This window comes from Trachinotus anak, unplaced genomic scaffold, assembly GCF_046630095.1.
Source record: "Trachinotus anak isolate AG129_WGS33_773 ecotype Australia unplaced genomic scaffold, CSIRO_AGI_Tana_v1 ptg000039l, whole genome shotgun sequence".
Taxonomy (NCBI): Eukaryota; Metazoa; Chordata; class Actinopteri; order Carangiformes; family Carangidae; genus Trachinotus; species Trachinotus anak.
The window spans coordinates 1,246,030-1,268,334 of record NW_027273890.1 but is presented as its reverse complement, the minus strand read 5'-3'; the positions used below and the strand labels follow the sequence as shown (position 1 = coordinate 1,268,334).

General features: G+C 42.0%; 1 protein-coding gene and 1 long non-coding RNA gene across 6 annotated transcripts in view; both read left to right on the top strand.

The window, feature by feature from the left end:
• Positions 1-22,305, top strand: part of lrch1 (leucine-rich repeats and calponin homology (CH) domain containing 1) — a 72,761-nt gene that overhangs the window by 44,070 nt on the left and 6,386 nt on the right. For 2 of the 5 annotated variants that reach the window (XM_071472484.1, XM_071472483.1), the window contains exons 14-19: positions 245-317; positions 2,668-2,790; positions 11,746-11,855; positions 12,631-12,768; positions 13,062-13,139; positions 16,258-21,942. In XM_071472484.1, coding sequence (XP_071328585.1) covers positions 245-317; positions 2,668-2,790; positions 11,746-11,855; positions 12,631-12,768; positions 13,062-13,139; positions 16,258-16,551 — 816 coding nt within the window. In that variant the 3' untranslated portion in view covers positions 16,552-21,942. Of the gene's footprint in view, positions 1-244; positions 318-2,667; positions 2,791-11,745; positions 11,856-12,630; positions 12,769-13,061; positions 13,140-16,257; positions 21,943-22,305 lie in introns of those variants that run through there. The other 3 variants (XM_071472486.1, XM_071472485.1, XM_071472487.1) reach the window with 3 other exon arrangements.
• LOC139614856 (uncharacterized) lies at positions 2,807-4,623 on the top strand. Its single transcript, XR_011687155.1, has 2 exons — positions 2,807-4,286; positions 4,326-4,623. It is a non-coding gene; the product is annotated as an uncharacterized lncRNA (long non-coding RNA).

Genomic DNA, 22,305 nt, shown 5'->3' with positions numbered 1-22,305 from the left:
TGCTGCACTTTGAGCCAGTTTGGCGGTTAACTGTGAACTCCGGTCAAAACTTCATCACAGGAGTGTGTGTGTGTGTGTGTGTGCATGTGTGTGTGTTTCTGTGTGTTTCTGTGTGTCTTTGCAAACTGCTCCCACATGTAGCTCAGGACAGAAACTATCCTGCATCTGTTCACTTCATTATTCTTTCAGTGTTTATGAGTGAATCAATCTAATTACTGTGTTGTTTCCATTTCTGTTGCCACAGCGAGATGACAGGTCTCCAGCCAGCGGATCCCCGTCCTTCTCCAGCCCGCCCTTTGGACTGAAGCCCCGTTCAGGTGAGCTGGATGTGGACTGAGAGTGTGGCTCAGGTACCTGGACTACCAGAGCTACTGGCCAACACGTTGGTGTGTGTGTGTAAAAGTGTAAACTGGTGCTCATCACATTGTGCTGATATGGCGCTGGATGCTCGAAGTCTGTTGCAGGTTCTCAGCAGAATGTGCAGTATCACGAGTGTGAACTAATGTGGGGCTGGAGCCGCAGGTCATCGCTCTTTAAAACCTACATTTGTAAAAGTATTGACCTGATTTTAACCACATATCTTTATTTAAGCTGCAGGAACTTATTGATAATGATAACGACTGATGGATGTGAAGCTGCAGTGAGAAGTAGATGAATGAAACCAAAAATCCTCAACCAGGCAAAAACAACAAACTGTTCACAGCCAAATCTATGGAGGCCCTGAAAGGCAAGATAATTATTATTATTATTTTTATTTTTTTTTTGAGAATCATTTCTCTTAGTTTTTGTTTTTTTTCATATATTTTTTTAATTCCATTTTTTTTGTTTCATCTGTGAAAAAAAAGCAAAAACTTAGAAAAATGATCCTGGCAAAAAAAGAGAAAATTCACTTTCCTTCCAGAGCTTCTGTAAAAATCTATGGCTGGTGTAAAGAAAGTAAAAATATGATTTACTGGGACTGAGAAGGTCTCTTCCATCAAAGGGAACATAAACCAGTGCAGCAGCTGTGGTGCCACTGGTGCCTGGAAGCTGTAAACAGAGGAACAGAGTCAACACGAGGACGAAATCCTCTGGTTTGAACTATCAGCTGAACAACACTGGATTTTAGAGGCTGAAACTGATACATATATGTAGGAAGTTTAAAAAGTGAGATAGAGTTTTATTAATTTTTTTGAAAGAACATAAATATTCAGTGGTTTTATGGATGCTTTTCATTTGTGAATTTTTTCTGAAGGTTGTGACCAAGACACAAACTGACTGAGACATCGAACAGAAGAAATCATTCAGTGCTCTGCAGTAATAAACTGTGTAATGGTGACACAATTCTGTCACAATCATCGTTCACAGTAATAATAATGTCACGATATCTGTAGAAAATCAGAAAAAAAATACCATCAGTCAGATTCATCTTCCACTTTGTCATTTTTGCCAAATGAATTGAACTCACACACGAGAGAATTACAACTGTACAAAACTAACAGTTACACTGAAAAGGCAACAACATCCACAAGACAGAACATCTATCATCATGATTTCATTTTTAATTCTCACAGTTATCATCAGTACCCGTGTGTCACAGCACCCCTGACCTGTAATGTTTTGTGACTGATCAGCTGACTGTAACACTTTGTTTTTTGGGTTCAGTATTTTCCATCTATTTTCCTGCAAACTTTCCTTATTATATATAAAATATTACATGGTATTTAGCAGATAATTCCCCGACAATCTTTAATTACCTGCTCCTCATGTTTGAGTTTTTAAGTGAAATAACTGATCAACAGACATCAGTGTCCGTCAGTCTCCTATGAAGACTAATGATAAAAAATGAAGCAGACGACATGTTCACAGACACTGATGTCTCTGCAATAAGCTAACATCAGCCTGGCTGATGAAGCAGTCTCACTGTAGTTGGTATTGAGCTGAATGGACATAACTGTTCTCTGTCTGAGCAGTTTTTGTTTTTTTTGATACTTTACTTTGCCTGATGTTTGGTTTTCCACCTGAAAGTTGTGTAATGACTGAGTTCATATTTGTTATTGTTCTGGATCAGAGTTTTTTGGAACAAGCTAACAGCGCTAACGTTAATCCCGGTCAGCAGCTGTGTTCGACGCAGCCGTGTCGCTGCTCGTCCTCTGTGTCTGTAGAATCAGAACTAATTCAGCTCCGTGCTTCTCTAGAGCCGGCAACCATCCAGCATTTGTTTGCTATCTGTTACCAGTGTGCGAAATGTTGCTAACTGCTAATGAAGCTAACATGATGCTAACAGCATGTCAAGGTGATATGTTTTGTGAAATGCCACTAATCTTGATTTTGTTTTTGTGCTGTTTTGTGTTGTTTGTCGCCATCTCTTGGTGTCCCCTGTTTCCACCTCTTTCTCTGCTGATTTACACGTTCTCCTCTGTTTTTTTTTCTTTCACTTCTCATGGTTCTGCTGCACGACTTTTAATGTGAAAATCATGACCTCACCTGCATGTGTCTCTGACCTGCGTCTCATCGGTCTCCCTGCCACACGTGTTTCTGGGCCTCTGTCCTGGTGTCGGTGTTTTCGGGGTGTGTTTCTTGTGGAATGAACTTTGCCTTGCTGTACTTGGTCCACCTTGGTGCCCCCCCCTTCCTCCACTACACACACTACCTCCACTTCTGACCACTTCCACCACCTGGTTGTAGCCCCGCCCTCGCTGCCCTGCTCGCCCCCTCCTTCCTGTCTCGACCCCTCCCTCCTCTCACAGGCCTCGCCCTTCCGTAGAGATACGCCGCGTAGCCATGACGATGGAGGCGTGAACAGCCGCGGTAGGTCCCCCATTTTTCCACTAACTGGCCTTGGAGGCTGCAGAGCCAGGTTACACACACACCTGGACTCAGGTGTCTGCTGACTGTCTCCAAACTTCTGCATCCATGGTTTGACTTTGTTTTTCTCTTCAGAGCCAGAGATTTTTTAAACTCCAACTGATTGTGTTCTTGACCATCAGGTGGAAAGTTTGTCACCTGTTTCACAGGAGGCTCAGTTTTGTTTTTTCTGTCTAACCATTTTTTTTGCAACAAGTTTAGCAGCAAGTTCAAAGCTCCATGTTTTATGTTTCATGTTTTCTGAGTGATCCAATAAAAATGTATCAGATTTCAGGTAAACACTCAAAGAAACCAAATCCTGCAAGGTTGGATGGTGGGTCCAGGTGGGCGGGGCTTGGGGCATGGCTGAGAGCTGTGACTGCTTTGTTGTGACATCACAAAGTTCCAGAAGTCCTGGCGGCTGGTTTTAAGGCTCAGTTTCTGAATACAGGCTGTGTGCATTTCTCTGTGGACTGAGGCTTTGATACTTTCACAGTATTAATATAGAACCTAGACCTGCTTTATAATCACAAACACATGGACATCTGCCTTTAGACTGTGGAGCTTTAAAGAATTTTGGCACCTTGGGGATACTGTACTTTTTACTGTATTCTTTCTGTGAGCCAGATCTTCAGATTGACACCACTCTTGTGCCTATACGGTTAATATGAAGCTGCAGTTAGGAGACAGATAGCTTAGCTTAGCATAAAGAAACTGGGAACTTGCTGCTCTGCTCTGACTGTGACTCTCTGCCCCCCCATCCTCCTCCCACCCCCCACCTGGTGCCCTCAGTGACAAACAATCAAATTTCAGTTCTAACTTTCCTCTCATTTCTCTCCTCGTCTGCCACTGTATGTTTTCTGCCTCAGACCACATGTGAGGGTGTTTTAGATTACTGCTGTGTGTGTGTGTGTGCGTGCATGCGTGCATGTGTGTGTGGTAGCATGATCAAAGAGGAGCCTCACCACACTCTTTTCATCTCCAGCTGTTCACGTGTGTGTGGCGGCTGCAGACGAGCAGATGCACGTGGTGGAAGTTAAATTCCCTGCGTGTGTGTGTTAACTGCTGCAACAGTGTGGTCACACACACAGACACCGGAGCTCAACAAGCTGTGTGTGTGTGTGTCAGTCCTGGAGGAGGCTGAAACCATCTAAACTGTTGTGTGACTAAAGTGAGTGAGCCTCAGCTGTGATTCACTGCAGCATGACAGAGATCCGAAGAGTTAAAATACTTCACTCTGGATTCTTCTACACTGTAAAATCTCAAACACACTTAAATTAAATCAACTCAGTAATTCAGTCGAATCAGATCAGTTTGTCATAAGTCAAATCATGTCTATTTAAACCTGTGTTGCTGTATTTTTGTCTCCTTATATTTAGTAGCTGTAAAGACAGGACTGACAGGTCAACATGATGGTTCATGTGTTGTGGTGTTTGTGTCACCTGATCAATCTCAGTCCAGTGGTCCCGCTCTTTTAGCTCCGTTTTGGTCTCCACCAGCTGCTCTCTGGCTCATTGTAAAGCTGTGTGAAGCTGAGAGGAGCTGCAGGCTCAACCTCTCACACTCTCAGCTGATTTGTTTTTATGATAAAAATATTGATCATGGGGTGCCTCGGTGGTTCACCTGGTAGAGCGCGTACCATTAAGGCAGCGGCCCTGGGTTCGAATCCGACCCGCGGCCCTTTGCTGCATGTCATCCCCTCTCTCTCCCTGACTTTCCTGTCACTCTCTCACTGACCTATCCAATAAGGGCACTAAAAGGCCAAAAAAAAAACTTAAAAAAATAAATAAATAAAAATATTGATCATAGCAATGTTAAATTGATTAGTGTGCATTCAGGCAGCCGGTCACTTTAGACAACACCATCTGGGAAAGACCCGAAGTGTACTTCCACGTTTTAAACATATTAATTCACACTGCGCAGGTTCTGTCGTTTGGCTTTTATTTTGAAATATTTACCTTTACTTCTGTGCCACCTGACTATGTTTAATCATTCTTCTATTCAACAAGAAAAGAAAGACTCTGCAAGCACTAGAATTTGACTGTTCCTTTCAATTAGATTTTCTTGTTTTTCATTTTTTAATTAACAAAATCAAAAACAGAAAAACGGCAGTTTTTACATTTTTGGTTGAACAGGAAAAAAAATGCCTGAAAATACACAGAGCTAAATTGTCTGGCTATTATTTTTATTGCTAATAATCATGAGCTCAGTCTTACACATTCAAATGTTGAGTTGAGTTTAAACTATATATGGTATCTATTATATTCTTCTGAACATACTTTGTATGATCACATATACAGAAGCTTAATCTGACGTCAGCCACCTGATGATGCAGGTTTGTTGTGTCTCACCTGAGCCACATGGTTTGTGACATCTGTAACAGCTGGATGCTGCAGAGGGGTCAGAGTTGACTTCTGAAATTAAAGATGTAAAATGCTACAGATACACAGAGGCTCTCTGTGATTTAGTTATTAAATTTGACTTTAATTTGATTTACATTGAACTGTTGTTTGTCTCGGTGCGACTTCCTCCTGGTGAGACTGGTCAGTTTTAATCTTAAAACCAAAACACACCAGCAGCATCCTACTGTGCGTTTTCATGGTGGACTCACATCAGTGCTTCAGGATGTAACAGAGTCTTATTTCCCCTCGTGGACACCTGACTTCAGAACAGTTTCACCCGGAAGCTTCCTGTGTCTGTTGTGTGTCAGGCGTCACATGATGTGACGTGGCCGGAGTGTGTTGCATGTTAGAAAGTCTTAAATCTGAGACGGCAGAGGCCATACTGGGATTGTCTGATGTGTCTCCAGTTGTGTGTGTGTGTCTGCGTATGAATGCAGCTTCTGCACTATGAATGAGTCTGTGTTTTTTCTATGCACATTTGTGTGTGTCTGTGTGTGTGTGTGTGTGTGTGTGTGTGTGTGTGTGTATATATTTTTAGCTCCTATATTTTAAGTGCTAGATAATGGTCCCTGAAGGAGTATCCCACTTCCACTGGAATGGAGTCCAAGATTTCAGATGGATCACAGCTGTGTGTGTGTGTGTGTGTGTGTGTGTGTGTGTGTGTGTGTGTGTGTGTTTGAGTCAGTTAGCCCATAAAAGGCTCTGATATGTTGCAGGAAGTGAACAGTGACTCTGAGCTGTTTAACTGTTCACACACTCTCAGTAACAACTTAGACATGTTAACAAATCTCTAACGATCCTTCAGAGACTCTCTCACTTTACTCTCTCACCACTTTCAGAGTTTTAGGAGACTTTAAATCTCTGCTTCATTTTCATTTCCCTGTTTTAACTGATGTGAGCCCTCAGCTCCCGTCAGGCTCCTGATCTGGATCAAACAGTTTCAGTTAAAGTCTTAAAGCTCCACCCAGTCTAAAGGTAGATGTTCATGTGTTTGTGATTATAAAGCAGGTCTAGGTTCTATATTAATACTGTGAAAGTATCAAAGCCTCAGTCCACAGAGAAATGCACACAGCCTGTATTCAGAAACTGAGCCTTAAAACCAGCCGTCAGGACTTCTGGAACTTTGTGATGTCACAACTAAGCAGTCACAGCCCTCAGCCATGCTCCAAGCCCCGCCCACCTGAAATCTGCTATATTCTTATTGGATCACTCAGGATCAAACAGTCAGCCAATCAGAAGAGACTCAGATGGATTTTGTATGTCTCTGGATAATTCTAGTTTTTTCTTTTTATTCATGTCCCTTCAGTTATGTGACACGTGTCTGAGCTGTAACGAGCTGAGCTCAGTGAACGTCTCGCTCTCAGTGACCTCACTGTTTGCTGCTGCTGCAGATAACAACTTTTTTCCTCTCAGAATTTTTACAGTAACATTGTCGCTCTGAAGTTTTGTGTGTTTCTACATGGCTGGTTTGTGTGTGTGTGTGTGTGTGTGTGTGTGTGTGTGTGTGTGTGTGTGTGATATGATAGTGACTAATGGTGTATAATGGGTTCGGGCCTCAGGGAGGGTGACATCACCAGGAACTGACACGCTCAGATCATCACTGCTCCTGACCTCATTAACAACCAATCATCACCGTGTGTGTGTGTGTGTGTGTGTGTGTGTGTGAGTGAGTGTGAGATCAGTCTTTGTGTGTTTTTTAAGCTTGGGTTCATTTGCATTTGTGTGTGCATACCTGTTTACTTTGTGTGTAAAGGCGAGAGTCTGCCTCTGCACGTTGGTGCATATTTGGTGTGTGTGGGCTTGTTGTGTCTTTGTGTGCAGTGATTTACAGTGAGGACGTCTCTGCACGCTGAGAGCAAAGACTGTGGAAGGTTAAGTTTGGAGCAAAGGCTGGGTTTCAACATTTAGTCCAGAAAAGTGTGTGTGTGTGTGTGTGTGTGTGTGTGTGGTTACAGCAGCAGTCAGTCAGTTAATGCAGAGCTGTTGCTGTGAACAGGCTCCATCTGTTAACAAGAACTCCAGTGTGAAAGCCAGGAGTTCATCTTTGGTTCAGCAAAGGAAGATTGCAGTCAGTCGTCACCAGCTCTGGTCTTGACTGATGATTCAACACATTTGTCCTTGATTGCTTGGTGGAATCAGAAGTTGATAAATGCAGTTGCTCTTGCTGCTTAGGGATGGGATTCAGATCCAGTATCCAGCCCACATATCTAATCTCCTGTCAGATGCCATTAGGTTCATCTTTACATATCTGCAAATACCAAAACCTAAAGTAACTAAAGTTCACAGAGATCTAATCACCGTTTGGCGGCTGTGAAATCAGAAACATCACAGTTTTTAACCTGAAGATGAGCCGAGCAATGAGCTGAATGTAGGAAATGAGATGTGTGAATCTGAGCTGAGCTGGGAGGTTGGTCCCTGCTGAACAACAGCAACACACAGTTGGCTGGTGGTCGTTCAGCGGTGTTACAGAGGGCTGCAGAGACACGTCGACCAGAGAACACACACTTTTCACAACACAGTTTAATGAGTCTGAGTATTTTGCCGATGTAAAAGTGGAGAGTGATTCACATTTAACAGCAGCACAGTACAGATGTAAAAGACACTTGAATATAACACAGGTTTATTTCAAAGTTAAGTGCATAACAACAAAAGAGAAGAAAGGAGCTGCTGGGCCTGTGTAATAGTCATAATTATAATCACACAATTAGATAAAATTCATTGTCTCTGTACATTTATTTGTGTATATTCTCTTTAATATGATATTGTTTACTGAAATCTACTGATACCAGAGCTCCTGACAGAGTCTTGTGACCTCACAGGGAATTGAACCTGTGACCTTGGCAGTGGCAGCACTTTGCTCTGTCTGCAGTTTTACACTCAAACTCATAAACACTCTGCACTGTGAGAAAAAGTCTCTTTCTCACACACACACAGGTCATTTTCAGCCGAATCAGCTCTGTGATCAGAGATGTTATCTGTCTGCTCTACCAGAGAGAGAGAGAGAGAGAGAGAGAGAGAGAGAGAGAGAGAGAGAGAGAGAGAGAGATCAGGCTGTAACCATGGTGACGAGGAGACGGTTTCCACTGGAAAAGGCTGAGATGGATATCGAGCTCATCCATCTGTATTATTATTGAACAGGACAGGATCACTTACTGTCAGCAGCAGCTGAGACAGCAGAGAAGTTCTGACCATTAAAAAAAACATACAAGAAACAGAACAAATAGAAGACAGTTGTAGAGTTTGTTGTTTTGTATTAACAGGAAATGACGCAGGGATCAGTGGGTGCTGCTCTGTGAGCCTACGACGATGTCAGACTGATGAAGATGTTTGTGTTTTGTCTGTTTGTGGTGTGTTGAGCTCTCAGGGCCACCGTACAGACCTGCCCACCTTCAGGGTTCGGTTCTGTTTGACCTGATCGGACTGTGATAGCTGAGAGGGGTTTATTTATGAAAAACACCCACGAGATGGGTTTTAAAAATTGTCCCCCCCCCCCCTTCAGAGGAGGAGACACAGGAACAAGATGCTGCAGCTCAGTGTCCAGATGGCAGAAAGACATTTAGAGAGAGGAGGAGGAAGAAGAGGATGAAGAGGGGGGTGGGGTGGGGGCTTGCAAAATGATTTGACCCAGAAGATAAAACTGTAGAGATAAAACTATTTGCCCTTCATTGTCTCCTCCTCTCTCTGCAGCACAGGGACTGAGCGTCACTCAGGATTATCTGGAGTCAAACAAACAACTCATCACTGAGTCTTTATTCTCTTGTTTGTCTCTGTTCTATAAAAGTGGGACGTGTCCCTGAAAAGACGTGTGACCTTCTTACCTGAACCTGAGACGTTCAGAAACACCTGCAGGTGTTTTATCACTGTCTGTCCTCCTGCAGGGTCAGGTGTTCTGTGAAAAACACCCAGAGTGTCCAGACAGAAATCTGATTTTATTTACAGGGTTTTTAGTTTTTAGCTCCACAGCCACTTTCAGAATTTGTAGCTTATTCACTGGAACGTTAAGACAAAATCATTCAAATATGTTCCAACTGGAAATTAGATTAATGAATAAATGTCTGGGATAAAAAAATTAAAAAAATAAATTAAAATAATTAAAATTTTAATTTATTGGGGCCTGATAGCAGAGTGGTTAGGGCTCGTACCACATGAGTGCAGACGCTCTTAGCAGGCAAGTCGCTGGCTCTTTCCTGTATGTCATTCCCCCTCTCTGCCCCTTTCCTGTCACTCTCTACTGTCCTGTCCAATAAAGGCAAAATGCCCAAAAGAATATCTTAAAAAAAATAAAATAAAATATATATATACATAAAAGTATTCTGAAAAAAAAAATCATCAACAGCTTTCAGTTTGAGTCTTACTCTAGTAAATCACTGGTTGAAGCGTCAGGTCCTGCAGCCTGTGCAGCAGCAGAGCCTGCAGAGACTCTGTGCCCCCCCCTGTGGCCACTCACTGGAACTACACAGGTACAAACTGTGTAAAGGCAGAGTCACTGATGTAGCAGTACAGTAGAGTACATATTCAGGTTCTTCTCATATCTCATTTTATTCTATTTGTGTTTTTTTAAGGTCGGGTCCACGTTTTGGGAAACACTTTTATTCCCCCACTCTCATGTCTGCACAGTAAATACCAGCTCCTCTAAACTTCACTAATTAACACTTTATATCTGGTTTGTTTCATCCACATGAAGACCACAGTTAAAATGACAAATCACTGAAATAATCAGGCAGATAAGCTCCTATAAAATGTCGTTGTTACACTTTGGTTTTTGTTGGATGAATCAAATAAAGATGAGTGTGTCAGTCAACAGCCGTGACGTCCTGCTGCACATTTATGTTCTGAGTTAGTGTTGAGATGTTCAGATGCAACTAACAGTTACTGTCATAATCCATTTTTATTAATCTGTAGTTTTTCTGTGTTAAGTTTTGTCAATAAAATTGCTTTAAGCAAACAGCAGTAAAAAAAAAACCCAAAGATAAAGAAAAGCAACAAATCTTTTCTTCAACTATCAAAACAGTATTTACTTATTTATTTATGTTGATGAACCCATTGGTCAAGTCGTCTCGTTGCAGATTCAAATGTAAATGTGATGATGTTTGTCAGGATCTAGAAACTAAATCCAGACTGATGTAGAAGGAAATGACTAAAAACAAGTTTATTTAAAATGAAGTACATTCATGTACATTAATACAAGTTTGAGCTGCTTGTGCTTTAAAGGTTATTTTGCTGTTGTCACACTTCAGAGGGGAAATACTTCACTGTTTTCCATCATATTTATCTAGACGCTTTAGCTGTTATTAATTATGCAGTTGAGGTTGAAGAAAGCAGCCGACACATTAATATCTCAGTATTAACAATTAAATAATATCATACTTAATCATATAAAACTGAAAGAGGGCTTTTCTCTGCATAATGAATGATTTTACTTTTTGTACATTTAACTGATAATACTTTTTAGTGCAGTATTTTTACACTGTTGGTATCACTGCCTTTTGAACTGCACACTGATTGTAGGATGTGAATATTTAAGGCGACAGAGGCAAACTCGCTTTCTCCAGGTTTATCTGATTCTTTTTGAGAACAACAACCCTTCAGACAGATGCTGTGATCACATGGATGAATGTACAGTCAGTCAGTTGCGTGTTCAGGCTGTTGCTGTGCAGACTGTTATAATGCAGCGGTGGACTCTCTTCACATGACTGTAAGTGCTCCGAGCTCTGACTGCATGAGTGCACGTGAGCGTTCGGCTTACATAAGCTTCCTGCATCTTTTATGGCAGAAATGCTTTTTTTCTGAGTCGGTGAATATACAGGGGGTTAGTGACTGTGTCCTCGTCCACGCTCTCCTCTGTAATCCTGGTTTCTGTGGACATGATCCAGCAGCTGCTCACCCAGACTGAAGCTCTGAGATGTCGTCTGTTATTGAAGAAATCAGCAGGATTTCATGTTTAGTTCTTCATGTGTGTACAACAGTAGAAACTGTTGGCACATTATTAACAAACAGTCTCAATTTTCATCTGTTAAAAATCAGTCAGTTTGAATTGTGTATTTATTACCTTTCAAAATAAAACTTGTGCTTCATCATTACTCACTGACGATGTGGTGATTTGATCAGACGTCGACTGAATTCAGTTGAAAAGTGAATGTTTATTAAATGACCACATTACATATGTAACTACAATAATAATAATGCTTCAGTATAAAATGTTTCCAGACTATTATGTTCTGTACGATGTTTCCCTGTGACGCTGAAATCGTCTGTGGTCATTAAACCTGAAGCAGGTGATTGTGCCTTTATTGCTGTAATTTGATTGTTTATTTCCTGATGTGAACTTGTAATATTTTGTGTAATGAGTCAAACTGAGCTCCTGACTTGTCAGCTCCAGTATCACCTGATCTTTTTCTCAGATGTTTCAGAGAGTTGTTGCCCTTCGTCTAACATGTACAGACTTTAACCAGGTGACTGTTTCCATGTAAACACTTCAGTCTGACATTTCCTGTTGTTGTTGTTGTGTTTGTTGCAGTTTTCCTGCGGAGCCACAAGAGTCTGGAGTCTGTGGATCCTCAGTTCACCATGAGAAGGAAGATGGAGCAGCTCAGAGAGGAGCTGGAGCTGATGGAGCAGCTCAGAGATGTGAGACACACACACACACACACACACACACACACACACACACTGATTATTACTCATCATTAATGTGTGAGATCAAAGCAAAATTCTGAATGAACATTAACATGAATGTGAACATCAACTGTTTCAGTCGCCACCGACTGTGTTTATCAGCTGATGTAGAGTCTCTGCAGAGTCAGTGTAGAGTCCGGATGCTTCTGTGGCTCCGTGCTCTCATTCTACTTTTCTTCCACTGCAGCAGCTGCTTTGTCAAAAACAGTGTGTGCAGCCACTGAACCAGAACAGAGCCCAGGATGAGGAATAAACTGTAGCCACTGGACGTACGCTGCTATGGAAGCCACAGTCACAGCTCTCACAGTGTGGACAGCCCACGCAGACTTAAATTTCAGTGTGGATGCCGTGCAGACTCCAGCAGAGGTGGACGATGTCATACCTGTGACCCTGGACTCACTCAGGCCTCTGTTGTCGAGCTCCAGACGGTGGAGAGATTTCAGAAAATGGTGTTTGGTGTTTATGAAACACTGAAAAATAGAAATATTGCATAAACAGCAACATTGGATCGTTATTCAAAAATGTAGTGTCTTCCTCTAAAGACATGAAGCAGCTGCAGTCACAGATATCAGTGGGTGTTCCTACCTCTGATGCAGAACCTGGAAGTTCTGGTTTGGCCTCAGCTGGAGTCTGATGGACAATCGAGGACTTTGTCTTTGTCTTTCTTTAGTGTGATTTAATCCATCGCACTAACACACACCTGTTTATGTCGTTGTTTGTTCCTCAGAGCATCGAGAGCAGACTGAAGGTCGTCCTTCCTGAGGACCTCGGATCGTCCCTGATGGATGGTGTTGTGCTCTGCCATCTGGCCAATCACATTCGCCCACGCTCTGTCGCCAGCATCCACGTCCCCTCACCTGCAGTGGTATGTCTCAGAGCATAAGACACAAAGATGGTTTTAGCTTTTCTCTGATGTAGTCTTTAGAACTGGTGGAGGTGAGTTTGGTTTGCTGTAAAAAGTATTTTTGATTATTTATTTTATTTAAAACGACCTCAGGTGAGCAAAGTGCTGAACAGACAGCGCATAAACAAAGGTAACACAATAAATTAAAAGCAGCAAGAAAACAGTAAAACAATAAAACATTTGAAGTTAATTTAAAAGAACAATATGCAAAAAAAATAACGTAAATGCCACATTGTGCCACTTTGTGCTTCCAGCCCAAACTCAGCATGGCCAAGTGTCGGAGAAACGTGGAGAACTTCCTGGACGCCTGCAGAAAGATCGGTGTACCTGAGGTAAGACGTGACCCTGTCTGCAGTGACCCCCCCCCCTCCCGTCAGTGCTCTGACTCTCTGAACTGGGGGTCGTTTTTAGGTTTCTTCTCATTTCTCCCTAAATTTACCACAAAAACGATTCTGTTGACACACAACAGCTACAGCTGACACACAGCTCCCAGAGGCAGTCAAGAAACTGAAAGAATCTTAGCAGCAAAAACTAACTCTCAGACGTGAACACACACACACATGATGCACACATTTTTTCTCTGGTGTTCTTCAAACTTTTATCCATGTTGAGAGCGAATGACGAACACAAACAGTCACATGAGGCTGCGGCTGCACTGTCAGTGCCTGGTGCTGAAATAGATCTGTGATGGCAGCAACGGTTACTCATAGAATCACTTCCTCTTTTATTTTATTAATGCCTACAAAATAAAAGTACCAGGATGTTTTTCAGCAATGCTTTATTTCAAGCTATTGCTATTTTTACTCTGAAAATAACATCAGGTCAGTGAATCAGTCACAGTGTAATATGTGACTGTGGCCACAGACACATGTCAACAGTAACAAAGTAAATTCCATCTATTTCTTAAATTAGTCTTTGATTCTGTTTTGATTATGGATTATAACAAAGCGGACGTGCTGACCCCTGAAGCACAGGCTGGATGAATCAGTCACTACACTCTGCTCTGTCAGAGATTTATCACTAGTATAACATCAGTGTAACAGCATGCTGAAGGAAATTCAGCAAATCAGTGCAGGTATTTGAACCTGAAAACACCCCCAGTTCATCAGAGTAACTCCCCTGATATCCAGCAGTTACACCTGTTGTCAGCATGGTTTCAGTTTGGCTCCAGGTGAATAATCACTGATCAAATACACACAGGACGTAGACGCAGCTGTGAAGGTGTCCTGCAAAATAAAGACATGAGTAAATCTTCAGGGTCATGAACTTCACATTTTCTGGCTGCGAGGAAAAAATACTTTTTTTTACATTAATGGCAAATTAAACAATCTAATGATTCATGTTGGCGAGTAAGGTGAAAACTGAAATAGAGGATTTTTGCAGGACACTGATGACGACACTTGGAACCAGATCTGGGAGGAAGGCTGGGGGTTTTTGTGGCAGCAGCATTCATCCACATTTCTACAAATCAGACCAAATCTTGAATACTTCTTCTAAAATCAAAAAGGAAATGAGATCGGACTTCCCGGGAGGTGTTTACCTCAAAGTCATGAACTGCTGAACACAACAATCATATTTGTGTCCTTAATTTAACATGAGAGAACCACTCAGCCTTTTCCCAGGACTGGGTTGTTTTTCCTTTTTGTTGTCATTACTTTTAAACGTAATTGTTAATGTTGACATTTAACGCTGACTCATCACCGCTGTCATTGCTGCTGTGGCTTCAGCTTCCTCCATCATCAGGAGTCGATCAGAACGGCAGCTTCAGGTGTGCAGGTGTGTGTGTGTGTGTGTGTGTGTGTGTGTGTGAGACTGTGCACACTAAAGTTTAGTGGGGACTTTTTCTCTGAAGCCGACCCTCCCCCTGCTCGTGGCATCGTGCTGATGTGTAAAAGTAGAACGTGGTTTTTCGGTGCAGGAGTAACTGTAACTGTCCTGAATCTGTCCAGTTAGTGTTCATGTGCTTTCACTGGTGCATTCTGGGAAATACAGTGGCTGGAGAGAAAACCAAAGGTAGTCTGAAGGAAGTTAGTTTACACTCTTATGTAAACATGAAGCTACAGCCAGCAGTTGGTTAGTTTAGCTTAGCATTAAGACTGGAAACAAGGGGAAACAGCTAGCCTAGCTTTGTGCAACAGAAACAAAATCCTCCTGCCAGCTCTTCTAAGGCTCCATCCACACGACTACCTTTCAGTTTTAAACTCATCTCTTCTTCTACGCTTTAGTTTTAAACTCATCTCTTCTTCTCTGTCTCCTCCTCCATCCTCCCTTCTCCGGAGTCTCCAGCCCCTCAAACAGAGACTTTCAGAAACGCTGCTGGACCCGTTTTAGTCTAAAACTCCAGGTTGTGTTGTAGTCTGGACGGACACAAACAGAGACCTTTAGACGCCCACGGTGGCTCCTGATTGGCTGTTATCAGCCTGGACTACCAGTGGTGAAACAACATGGAGAATGAATGAAAGTGTTACTGACCTTGTTGTCTTTGCTGCTCCTTTACTTTTACTGTAACTAACCAACTGAGAGGAGACAATCTGCTTCCTGTTTACACCAGCTCACACATGCTCAGTGTAGGTGAATGGTCACATATGTACGTGTTTTCAGATGTGTGAACAGAGATTGATTCTGATCTGGAGTTAAAATGCTCGTCTGGACGGAGATCTTTGCTAATTCACTGGCTACCTGCAGCCTGAATGCTTTACCAACTGCTTCTGTGAAAAGCTTCTCCAAGCTAACATGCTAACAGCTTCTGTGCTAACGTGCTGGCCTGCTGCGCTGCACTGGCTTTCCCATCAGCCACTTCACCTTCTCATTGTGGTCTGCTTCCTGGGAGAGAGAGCGAGAGAGAGAGTAAGGGTTTACTCACCTTCTCTCCATCCTTTCTCAGCAAGCATCCCTGCTTGTTGTCATGGTAACCCCTGCCTGCCTCCACCTCTGCACCGCCTCACCTCACCCCTCCAGCTTACACTCTTATCTGTGACCTTTGACCTCTGTGTCCATTGGTTAACCTCCTGCCTTTTCTTTCTCTTTTTACTTTCCGGCTGGATCGCACCACGTCTTCCTCCTCCTCCTCCTCCTCCTCCTCCTCCTCCTCCTCCTCTTCTTCCTCTTACCTTCTCCTCATTCATGTCTTTTGCTTTTTCATCTCATATCTTCTTCTTTCCCTCTCATACCTTTGTTCTCTCTCTGTTTTTCCCTCTTTCCTCCCTCAACTACATCCTTCTTTTCCTTTTTTTTTTACATCCTTTCTTTCTCCTCATCTTCCTCCTCCCGGTTTCTGGTTCTTCCTCATCTGTCTTTTTGAGAGAATATATCTCTCATTCCTTGTCCCTTTCTTTCCTCCTCCTTTCCTTTCCTCCTTTCTTCCCTCCCTCGTTTCATTCCAACCATCATCTCTCCTTTTTTTTGCATTTGTTCCTCCGCCCCTTCCTCCCTTCCTAATGGGGGCGCCAGTCTTCCCTGTGTTCGCCCTACGACATCATCCAGTGCCGTCTGCAGCCAGTTTGCGCCACACTTCGGGCGCTGGTTGCCTTGGATACAACCTCTCGGGACAGGAAGCAGGAAGAGCCAGTCTCGACTCCAAACCCCGCCTCCTCCAGGGTGTCAGAGACGCCCTCACTGGTTTCTGTCACAACTCAAACCCCGCCTCCCGCCTGGCAAATCTGGGACATTGTTGGCTCGAGCCTGGTTCACATCCTCTGCCTAGTTCTGCTCTTTTTGGCCTATAGTTGGAGTGAGCTGACGTAACCGTGGCAACAGCCTCCTGTCAGTCACCTGCAAGCCCCGCCCTTCTTCTGCCAGGCTCCTCCTCCTTTTTCTGCTGCATTTATGTCACATGGGAAAAACATGCTCAAAGTTACACATGAATCATTTGTTCGTCCATAATGAAGAGAAAAGTCCACAGTCGTCGTTCTGTGTAAAAATGATTCCTGAAGTTTATCTGAAGTTAAACAGGGTGAGTTCATTAAATCATGTGTGTATTTACACAGTTACAGTCTTTTTGTATGGAACGCCCTCTTTACTTCCACAGACAAAAAAAAAATAATGTTTGGCATAGCAGAAAAGAAGACTTATGATGGACATGAATCATGAGATTAAAGCTCCATGTTTTATCTCCTCCAGTGTTTTATCTGAAGTGTTGATCTCCATCAGAAGATATATCTGTGGTTTAAGAACCAAAAATCATCTCAGTGTAGTTTTACATCTCCTCTCTCAGGCTTCTCTCTGGAGCTCTAGTGACAACAGGTCAGTCAGCTAATCAGAAGAGAGGCTCTGATCCTCTCCTCTGATTGGCTGACTGTTTTCTGAGTGATCCAATAAAAATATAGCGGATTTCAGGTAAACACTCAGAGAAACCAAATCCTGCAAGGTTGGATGGTGGGTCCAGGGGGGCGGGGCTTGGGGCATGGCTGAGGGTGGTGACTGCTTTGTTGTGACATCACAAAGTTCCAGAAGTCCTGACGGCTGGTTTTAAGGCTCAGTGTCTGAATACAGGCTGTGTGCATTTCTCTGTGGACTGAGACTTTGATACTTTCACAGTATTAATATAGAACCTAGACCTGCTTTATAATCACAAACACATGGACATCTACCTTTAGACTGGGTGGAGCTTTAAATATTTAGTTAAATGAAGAGAGAAAAACATCAGATCTGAGTGATGATGAGGAAACTGGAACCTTCCTCACCTTTATTCACAAAACAAACAGAAAGGTCAGATTTCCATCATGATTTCTATTGTCTGAGCTTCGACTGGATTTTTTAATGACCTCATCTCGTCCTCTCTTTCTTCAGCGACTGGAGAACCAGCTCCAGCATCAGCCAGTTGATTCATATTCACACTGCAGCAGTGGATAGAAATGTGCAGTACTTTGCATTGTGCATTTGCATTTGTGAAAAATGGGCGAAAATTTGTACTTGATTTGGATGAAACGTAGTTCCAGTTTTGCTCAGCTGTGATGGACACACACCTGATTTGTCTCTCGAATTTCGTATTTTTGCACAGAACGAGCACTGTGGACTCTGTCCCCCATCGGTTATACTGACTTTCTCTTTGCTGCCACTATGGACAGTTGCCAGTAATGCTTCAGTGCACATAAGGGCATGTGAGTGTTGTTTTAAGATAGACTTGATAAATTGTGAGCTTTGCCTTCAAATTCCTGTGGACTCATCAACATTTACATCAACAGATGTGAGATGAATATGATTCACACAAAACCAAACTAGCAGCAGGAAGAAATGAGCATTATCAAAAACTAATTTCATGACATTTAATTTCCCCATGTGGGATCACTTCAGTTTTTACAACCAGATTAAACCAGATCAAATCTTCAGTCCCTCCCATGTGAGACGAATGCAGCATCTCTCCTGACCTTCGACTCCATCTTTGATTTCTCTTCTTCTCGCCCGTTTGGAAACAATCAGCTCACAGACATGTTTGTGTCTTTGCAATAAACTGACACTGAAACTCTTAACAGAAGCAGGACGAGTGGAGCAGCAGGTTACTTGAAGTCACTGATGTCTTATCAACCTTTTGTGCAGCAGGGACGTCTCATCTGTTTCTGTCCAGGGCTTTGTCTTGTTTCTTTCTGGAGCCAATAAAAAACTCTTTTTATTCCTGAGTTACAGTTTAACAGACCAAAAAAGAGAGATAACAAGATCAAAAACTGTTGCAGGATGTACACCTCCTCCCTGACAGAGTACAATGTGTTCAGATTAATGATGCATTTATAAAAGAATACTGTTTATAGTGTGCTATAAACAGTGTATTCAGCTGTGTATTCAGCATTCAGTGGCCTGGTGTAACTGAGGTGACAGTAATATTTGACTTAAAGCAGAGATATACTTACTTTTAACGATTTGTGCTGTTGCTGGCTGCCTCGCGTGTCCTCTGTCTGTTTGCACTGTTGGTTTATGGACATCTTAAGAAATTAGCACTGCACGTGCGCAGGAGTGCACGTGAACATTAGAGGCAGCAGAGAGACAGCTCTGCTGAAGTGACAGGCTCAGTGTGTGTTGTGTGAAACGAGCTGACAGTCTAAATGTTGCTGGTGTTTCTCATTGTCGAGTTCTCACATTGGCAAAACAAGAGAAACACACTCGCCGTTGTCACAGGATGTTTGGTTTAGGGGCTGCACAGTGAACGGCAGTGCCATGATCTCAGAATGAACAAAATATTAACCTCCTCGAGCATCGCCATGTTTGTTCACACCGTGCAGAACTGGTAGTTCTACACAGTCTGACAGCTCTGGTGTGTATTCTCGTGGTATCCTCCAGTAACACGTTTGGTACAAGTGTGTAAACGATTACGTGCATGACGCGTTCGGTTGTCTGCACAAACTCGTGGCCGAAAAGAAAGTACATCTCCAGCTGTAGCTGGCTCCAGTTTACTCTGGTACGAATCTCTCAGCAGCTGCTTGACACCATCATGGAGGTGTAGTGGCCAACAGGCCGGAGGAAAACGGAACAACTAGAGTCTATATAGTTATGATGTAGATAAAAGAATCTAATCTGTGTCAGATGGAGGTGACGGAGCCGGTGGCTGTGTTTACATTTCTCAAAGCGACTTTCACTCAAAAATCACATTATTGACTAAAGATGCGAACTTCACATCATGTCACAGATTCAAGGTTTAAGGCTCAATTTATGCATTCATGAAAAATGGAAATATTGCGCTACCACACTAATCACCCGACGCTGATTACATAACAAAGATATTAATATCAGTAAAACACACCGTGGATAAACACCCTGGGTGCCAATCCCAGCTGACACTGGGCGAGGGTGGGGTACACCCTGGAAAGGTCACCAGTCTATTAGTCTATTTCATATATGCAACCTAGAAGTCTAAAGAAACACTCTGTTTTCATCAAGTTTATCTTTTGAACTTAGACGTCTTGTGACTGTGACGAGCCCCTGCTCAGACAGGAAGGAAACATGTCGGCCAAATTACTCAGAGACGACGTGTTGTAGCTTCAGGATTTCGATCAGGTGTCTTTAAGAGCTGAAGACCTCCAGTCTGACCTCCAGATGGCACAGCTGAAGCCCGTTTTATCACTGCTAATACGAATGTTTTCATTCCACAAATGTTGAACTTTGGCTGCAGATGATTTCCTGCACAGTTAGAAACTGAAGTGACTGCAGCTAAAGGAGAGAAGTTGTGTTTTCATGGTGGTTCTCATAATTTCACAAAGATTAAACTGCAGAAGCACATGATCCCTGAATGGAGATGTTCAGTGACTCACTGCACAAACTGTATTTTTCCAAGTTGTGATTATAAAGAGTAAACAGAAGCCATAATTTAGTAGTTATTGATTATTAAAATCAGTTGGATGTTATTTTGTGTCTAATAATTTAAACCTTTATTTGAGTATGATGTTTTTAAAAATGTGGATTTTATTTATTTATTTAAATGAAGTTTCTTCTTCTTCATTGACATGAGCTGACTCTACTGTATTCTGGTGCAGCGTGACTGTTTTTGGAGGATATCTGAAGGGCTATAGACACTAGATGAGTTTATGAAGTTAGATAAATATTAGTCTGTTAAGATGTTGATCTTAGAGAGTTTGATAGAGGATTAGCAGCATCTCGCTCTGTTTGTATATGGAGAGGAATTAAAAACTGAGCAATGTGGATATTTACAGAAGCCCTGAGGGGCTAGTAACAAAAATAAATCAGTGCTGATCCATTTTCTAAGTCTGATCTAAATAGTTTTCTCTCCCATGTTTATGATTTAAGAACAGGTGAAACAAAAGTTTTGTGTTAGTTGCTGTAATACTGAACTAAAAGCTTTTGTCTTTTCTTCCAGGTGATTTTTAATTTCTCCATGTACTCTACACATTATGTAACGCATCTGTCATGATTTCTTTTGGCTAGGAATTCATTTTAGTCAGTGCTAATCTGCTGTTAGTGTTAGCTATACTGTGGTTCAACTACAGTGTTTCACCTGAAGAGCTGATTACGATTAAGAATCAGACCATATTTGCAATATTCTATAAACAGCAACCAAATATGAAAAATAATCAGACTGGTTTTAATTATTAACAGTAAAATGTATCCAAAGTGTTTATTCTGTGGTGTGTAGTTGTCATTAAATTATCACAAAATGATCCTGTTCCCTTAGCAAGTGTCCAAATGTCCTGCTCATTAGGTTTTTGTTTTTAAACTTTATTGGTAAAACATCTGACTTCAGCAGGTGAAGTGTCCCTGTCATCATGAGCATGTTACAGTAAACTAACGTTAGCTCTGCAGTCGACTTTACCTGGGTTGTAGCTGTTTGTATGATATGTTTTGCACTCGCTAGCTAGTCAGCTAATGGATAACATCAGTATAGCTAATGCTAACGTCTTATTAACACAAATTAAAATATATTTCTAGCCAAAAGAAAGATATGACAGTAATGTTACATAACTTCCTAACACACAAAGTGTGCACCTGGTGGAGAAATCCAATTTCAGTCCCGTTCACACCGGTGCTCTTCATCCTGTGGCTGGAATCAGAATTACAACAACAACAATATTTTTTTCACATTTTCTTTCACCTGCTTTCACAGATAAAAAAAACATCTTAAAAAATTATCATGGTAAAAGTTTTTTTTTTTCCACCTGTTTCACAGATTTAAAAAAAAACTATGATAAAATATTATAATATTATTCTAGGAAAAAAATTTTTTGCACCTGTTCTTAAGTCATGAGCACAAGAGCTCAGACACAGAAAATGAATCACCAGAATGTTTTTTTTTCTTACTTGCCCTCTGGGCTTCCGTAGATATTTCTTGTCCCCACTGCCTGACAGCTGACTGGCTGTTGGACTAATTCACAGAAACTGAATGAATACAGACGTGTTCACTGGTACTTCGGTACTTCTGCAGCCTTGTATTGCTGATATGTAGAACTCATTCTGATTCTCAACTGATTATTTAAGTTGTTCATTTTATTTATTCATATTCTGTGAATTAATTCGAGCAGTAAATTACTTCAGTTGCCTCCTTCTCTGCACAAATTTATTTTAACTTTGTGCTGATGTGGGTGGACTTCCTGTGTGTGTGTGTGTGTGTGTGTGGGGGGGGGGGGGGTTATTTTTAAGACTTGTGTATGATATTTGACAGTGTGAAAGTCTGAGGTAATAAATGCAGTTCAGGCATGTTGTGTTTTCTACGGTGTCATTGTTTTAAGGCAGAGGTTATAAAGTCTTAAAGGAAACTTGGAGTGAAACCCAGACCTGAACCAGGTCTTGAAAAAAAGGAAACACACTTCTTTGCTTTCTTGTTGAATGTTTGATGAGAACATCAACACCAAGCTCATATCTGTCTGTTGGGTATGAAGCCAGGGGAGACGGGTCCAGACCATAACCGCTGTAAAATCACAGCTTGTGTTTTTACACTTTGGTTTTTGCACTGAGTATGACAGTGAGGATGAGGCAGTAGAAGTTTTCACACATTGTAAAGTCAGGGCACCTGAGCATTTCTAAGCATTGAGACTAAATCCTGCTCGGCCACTGTCTTGT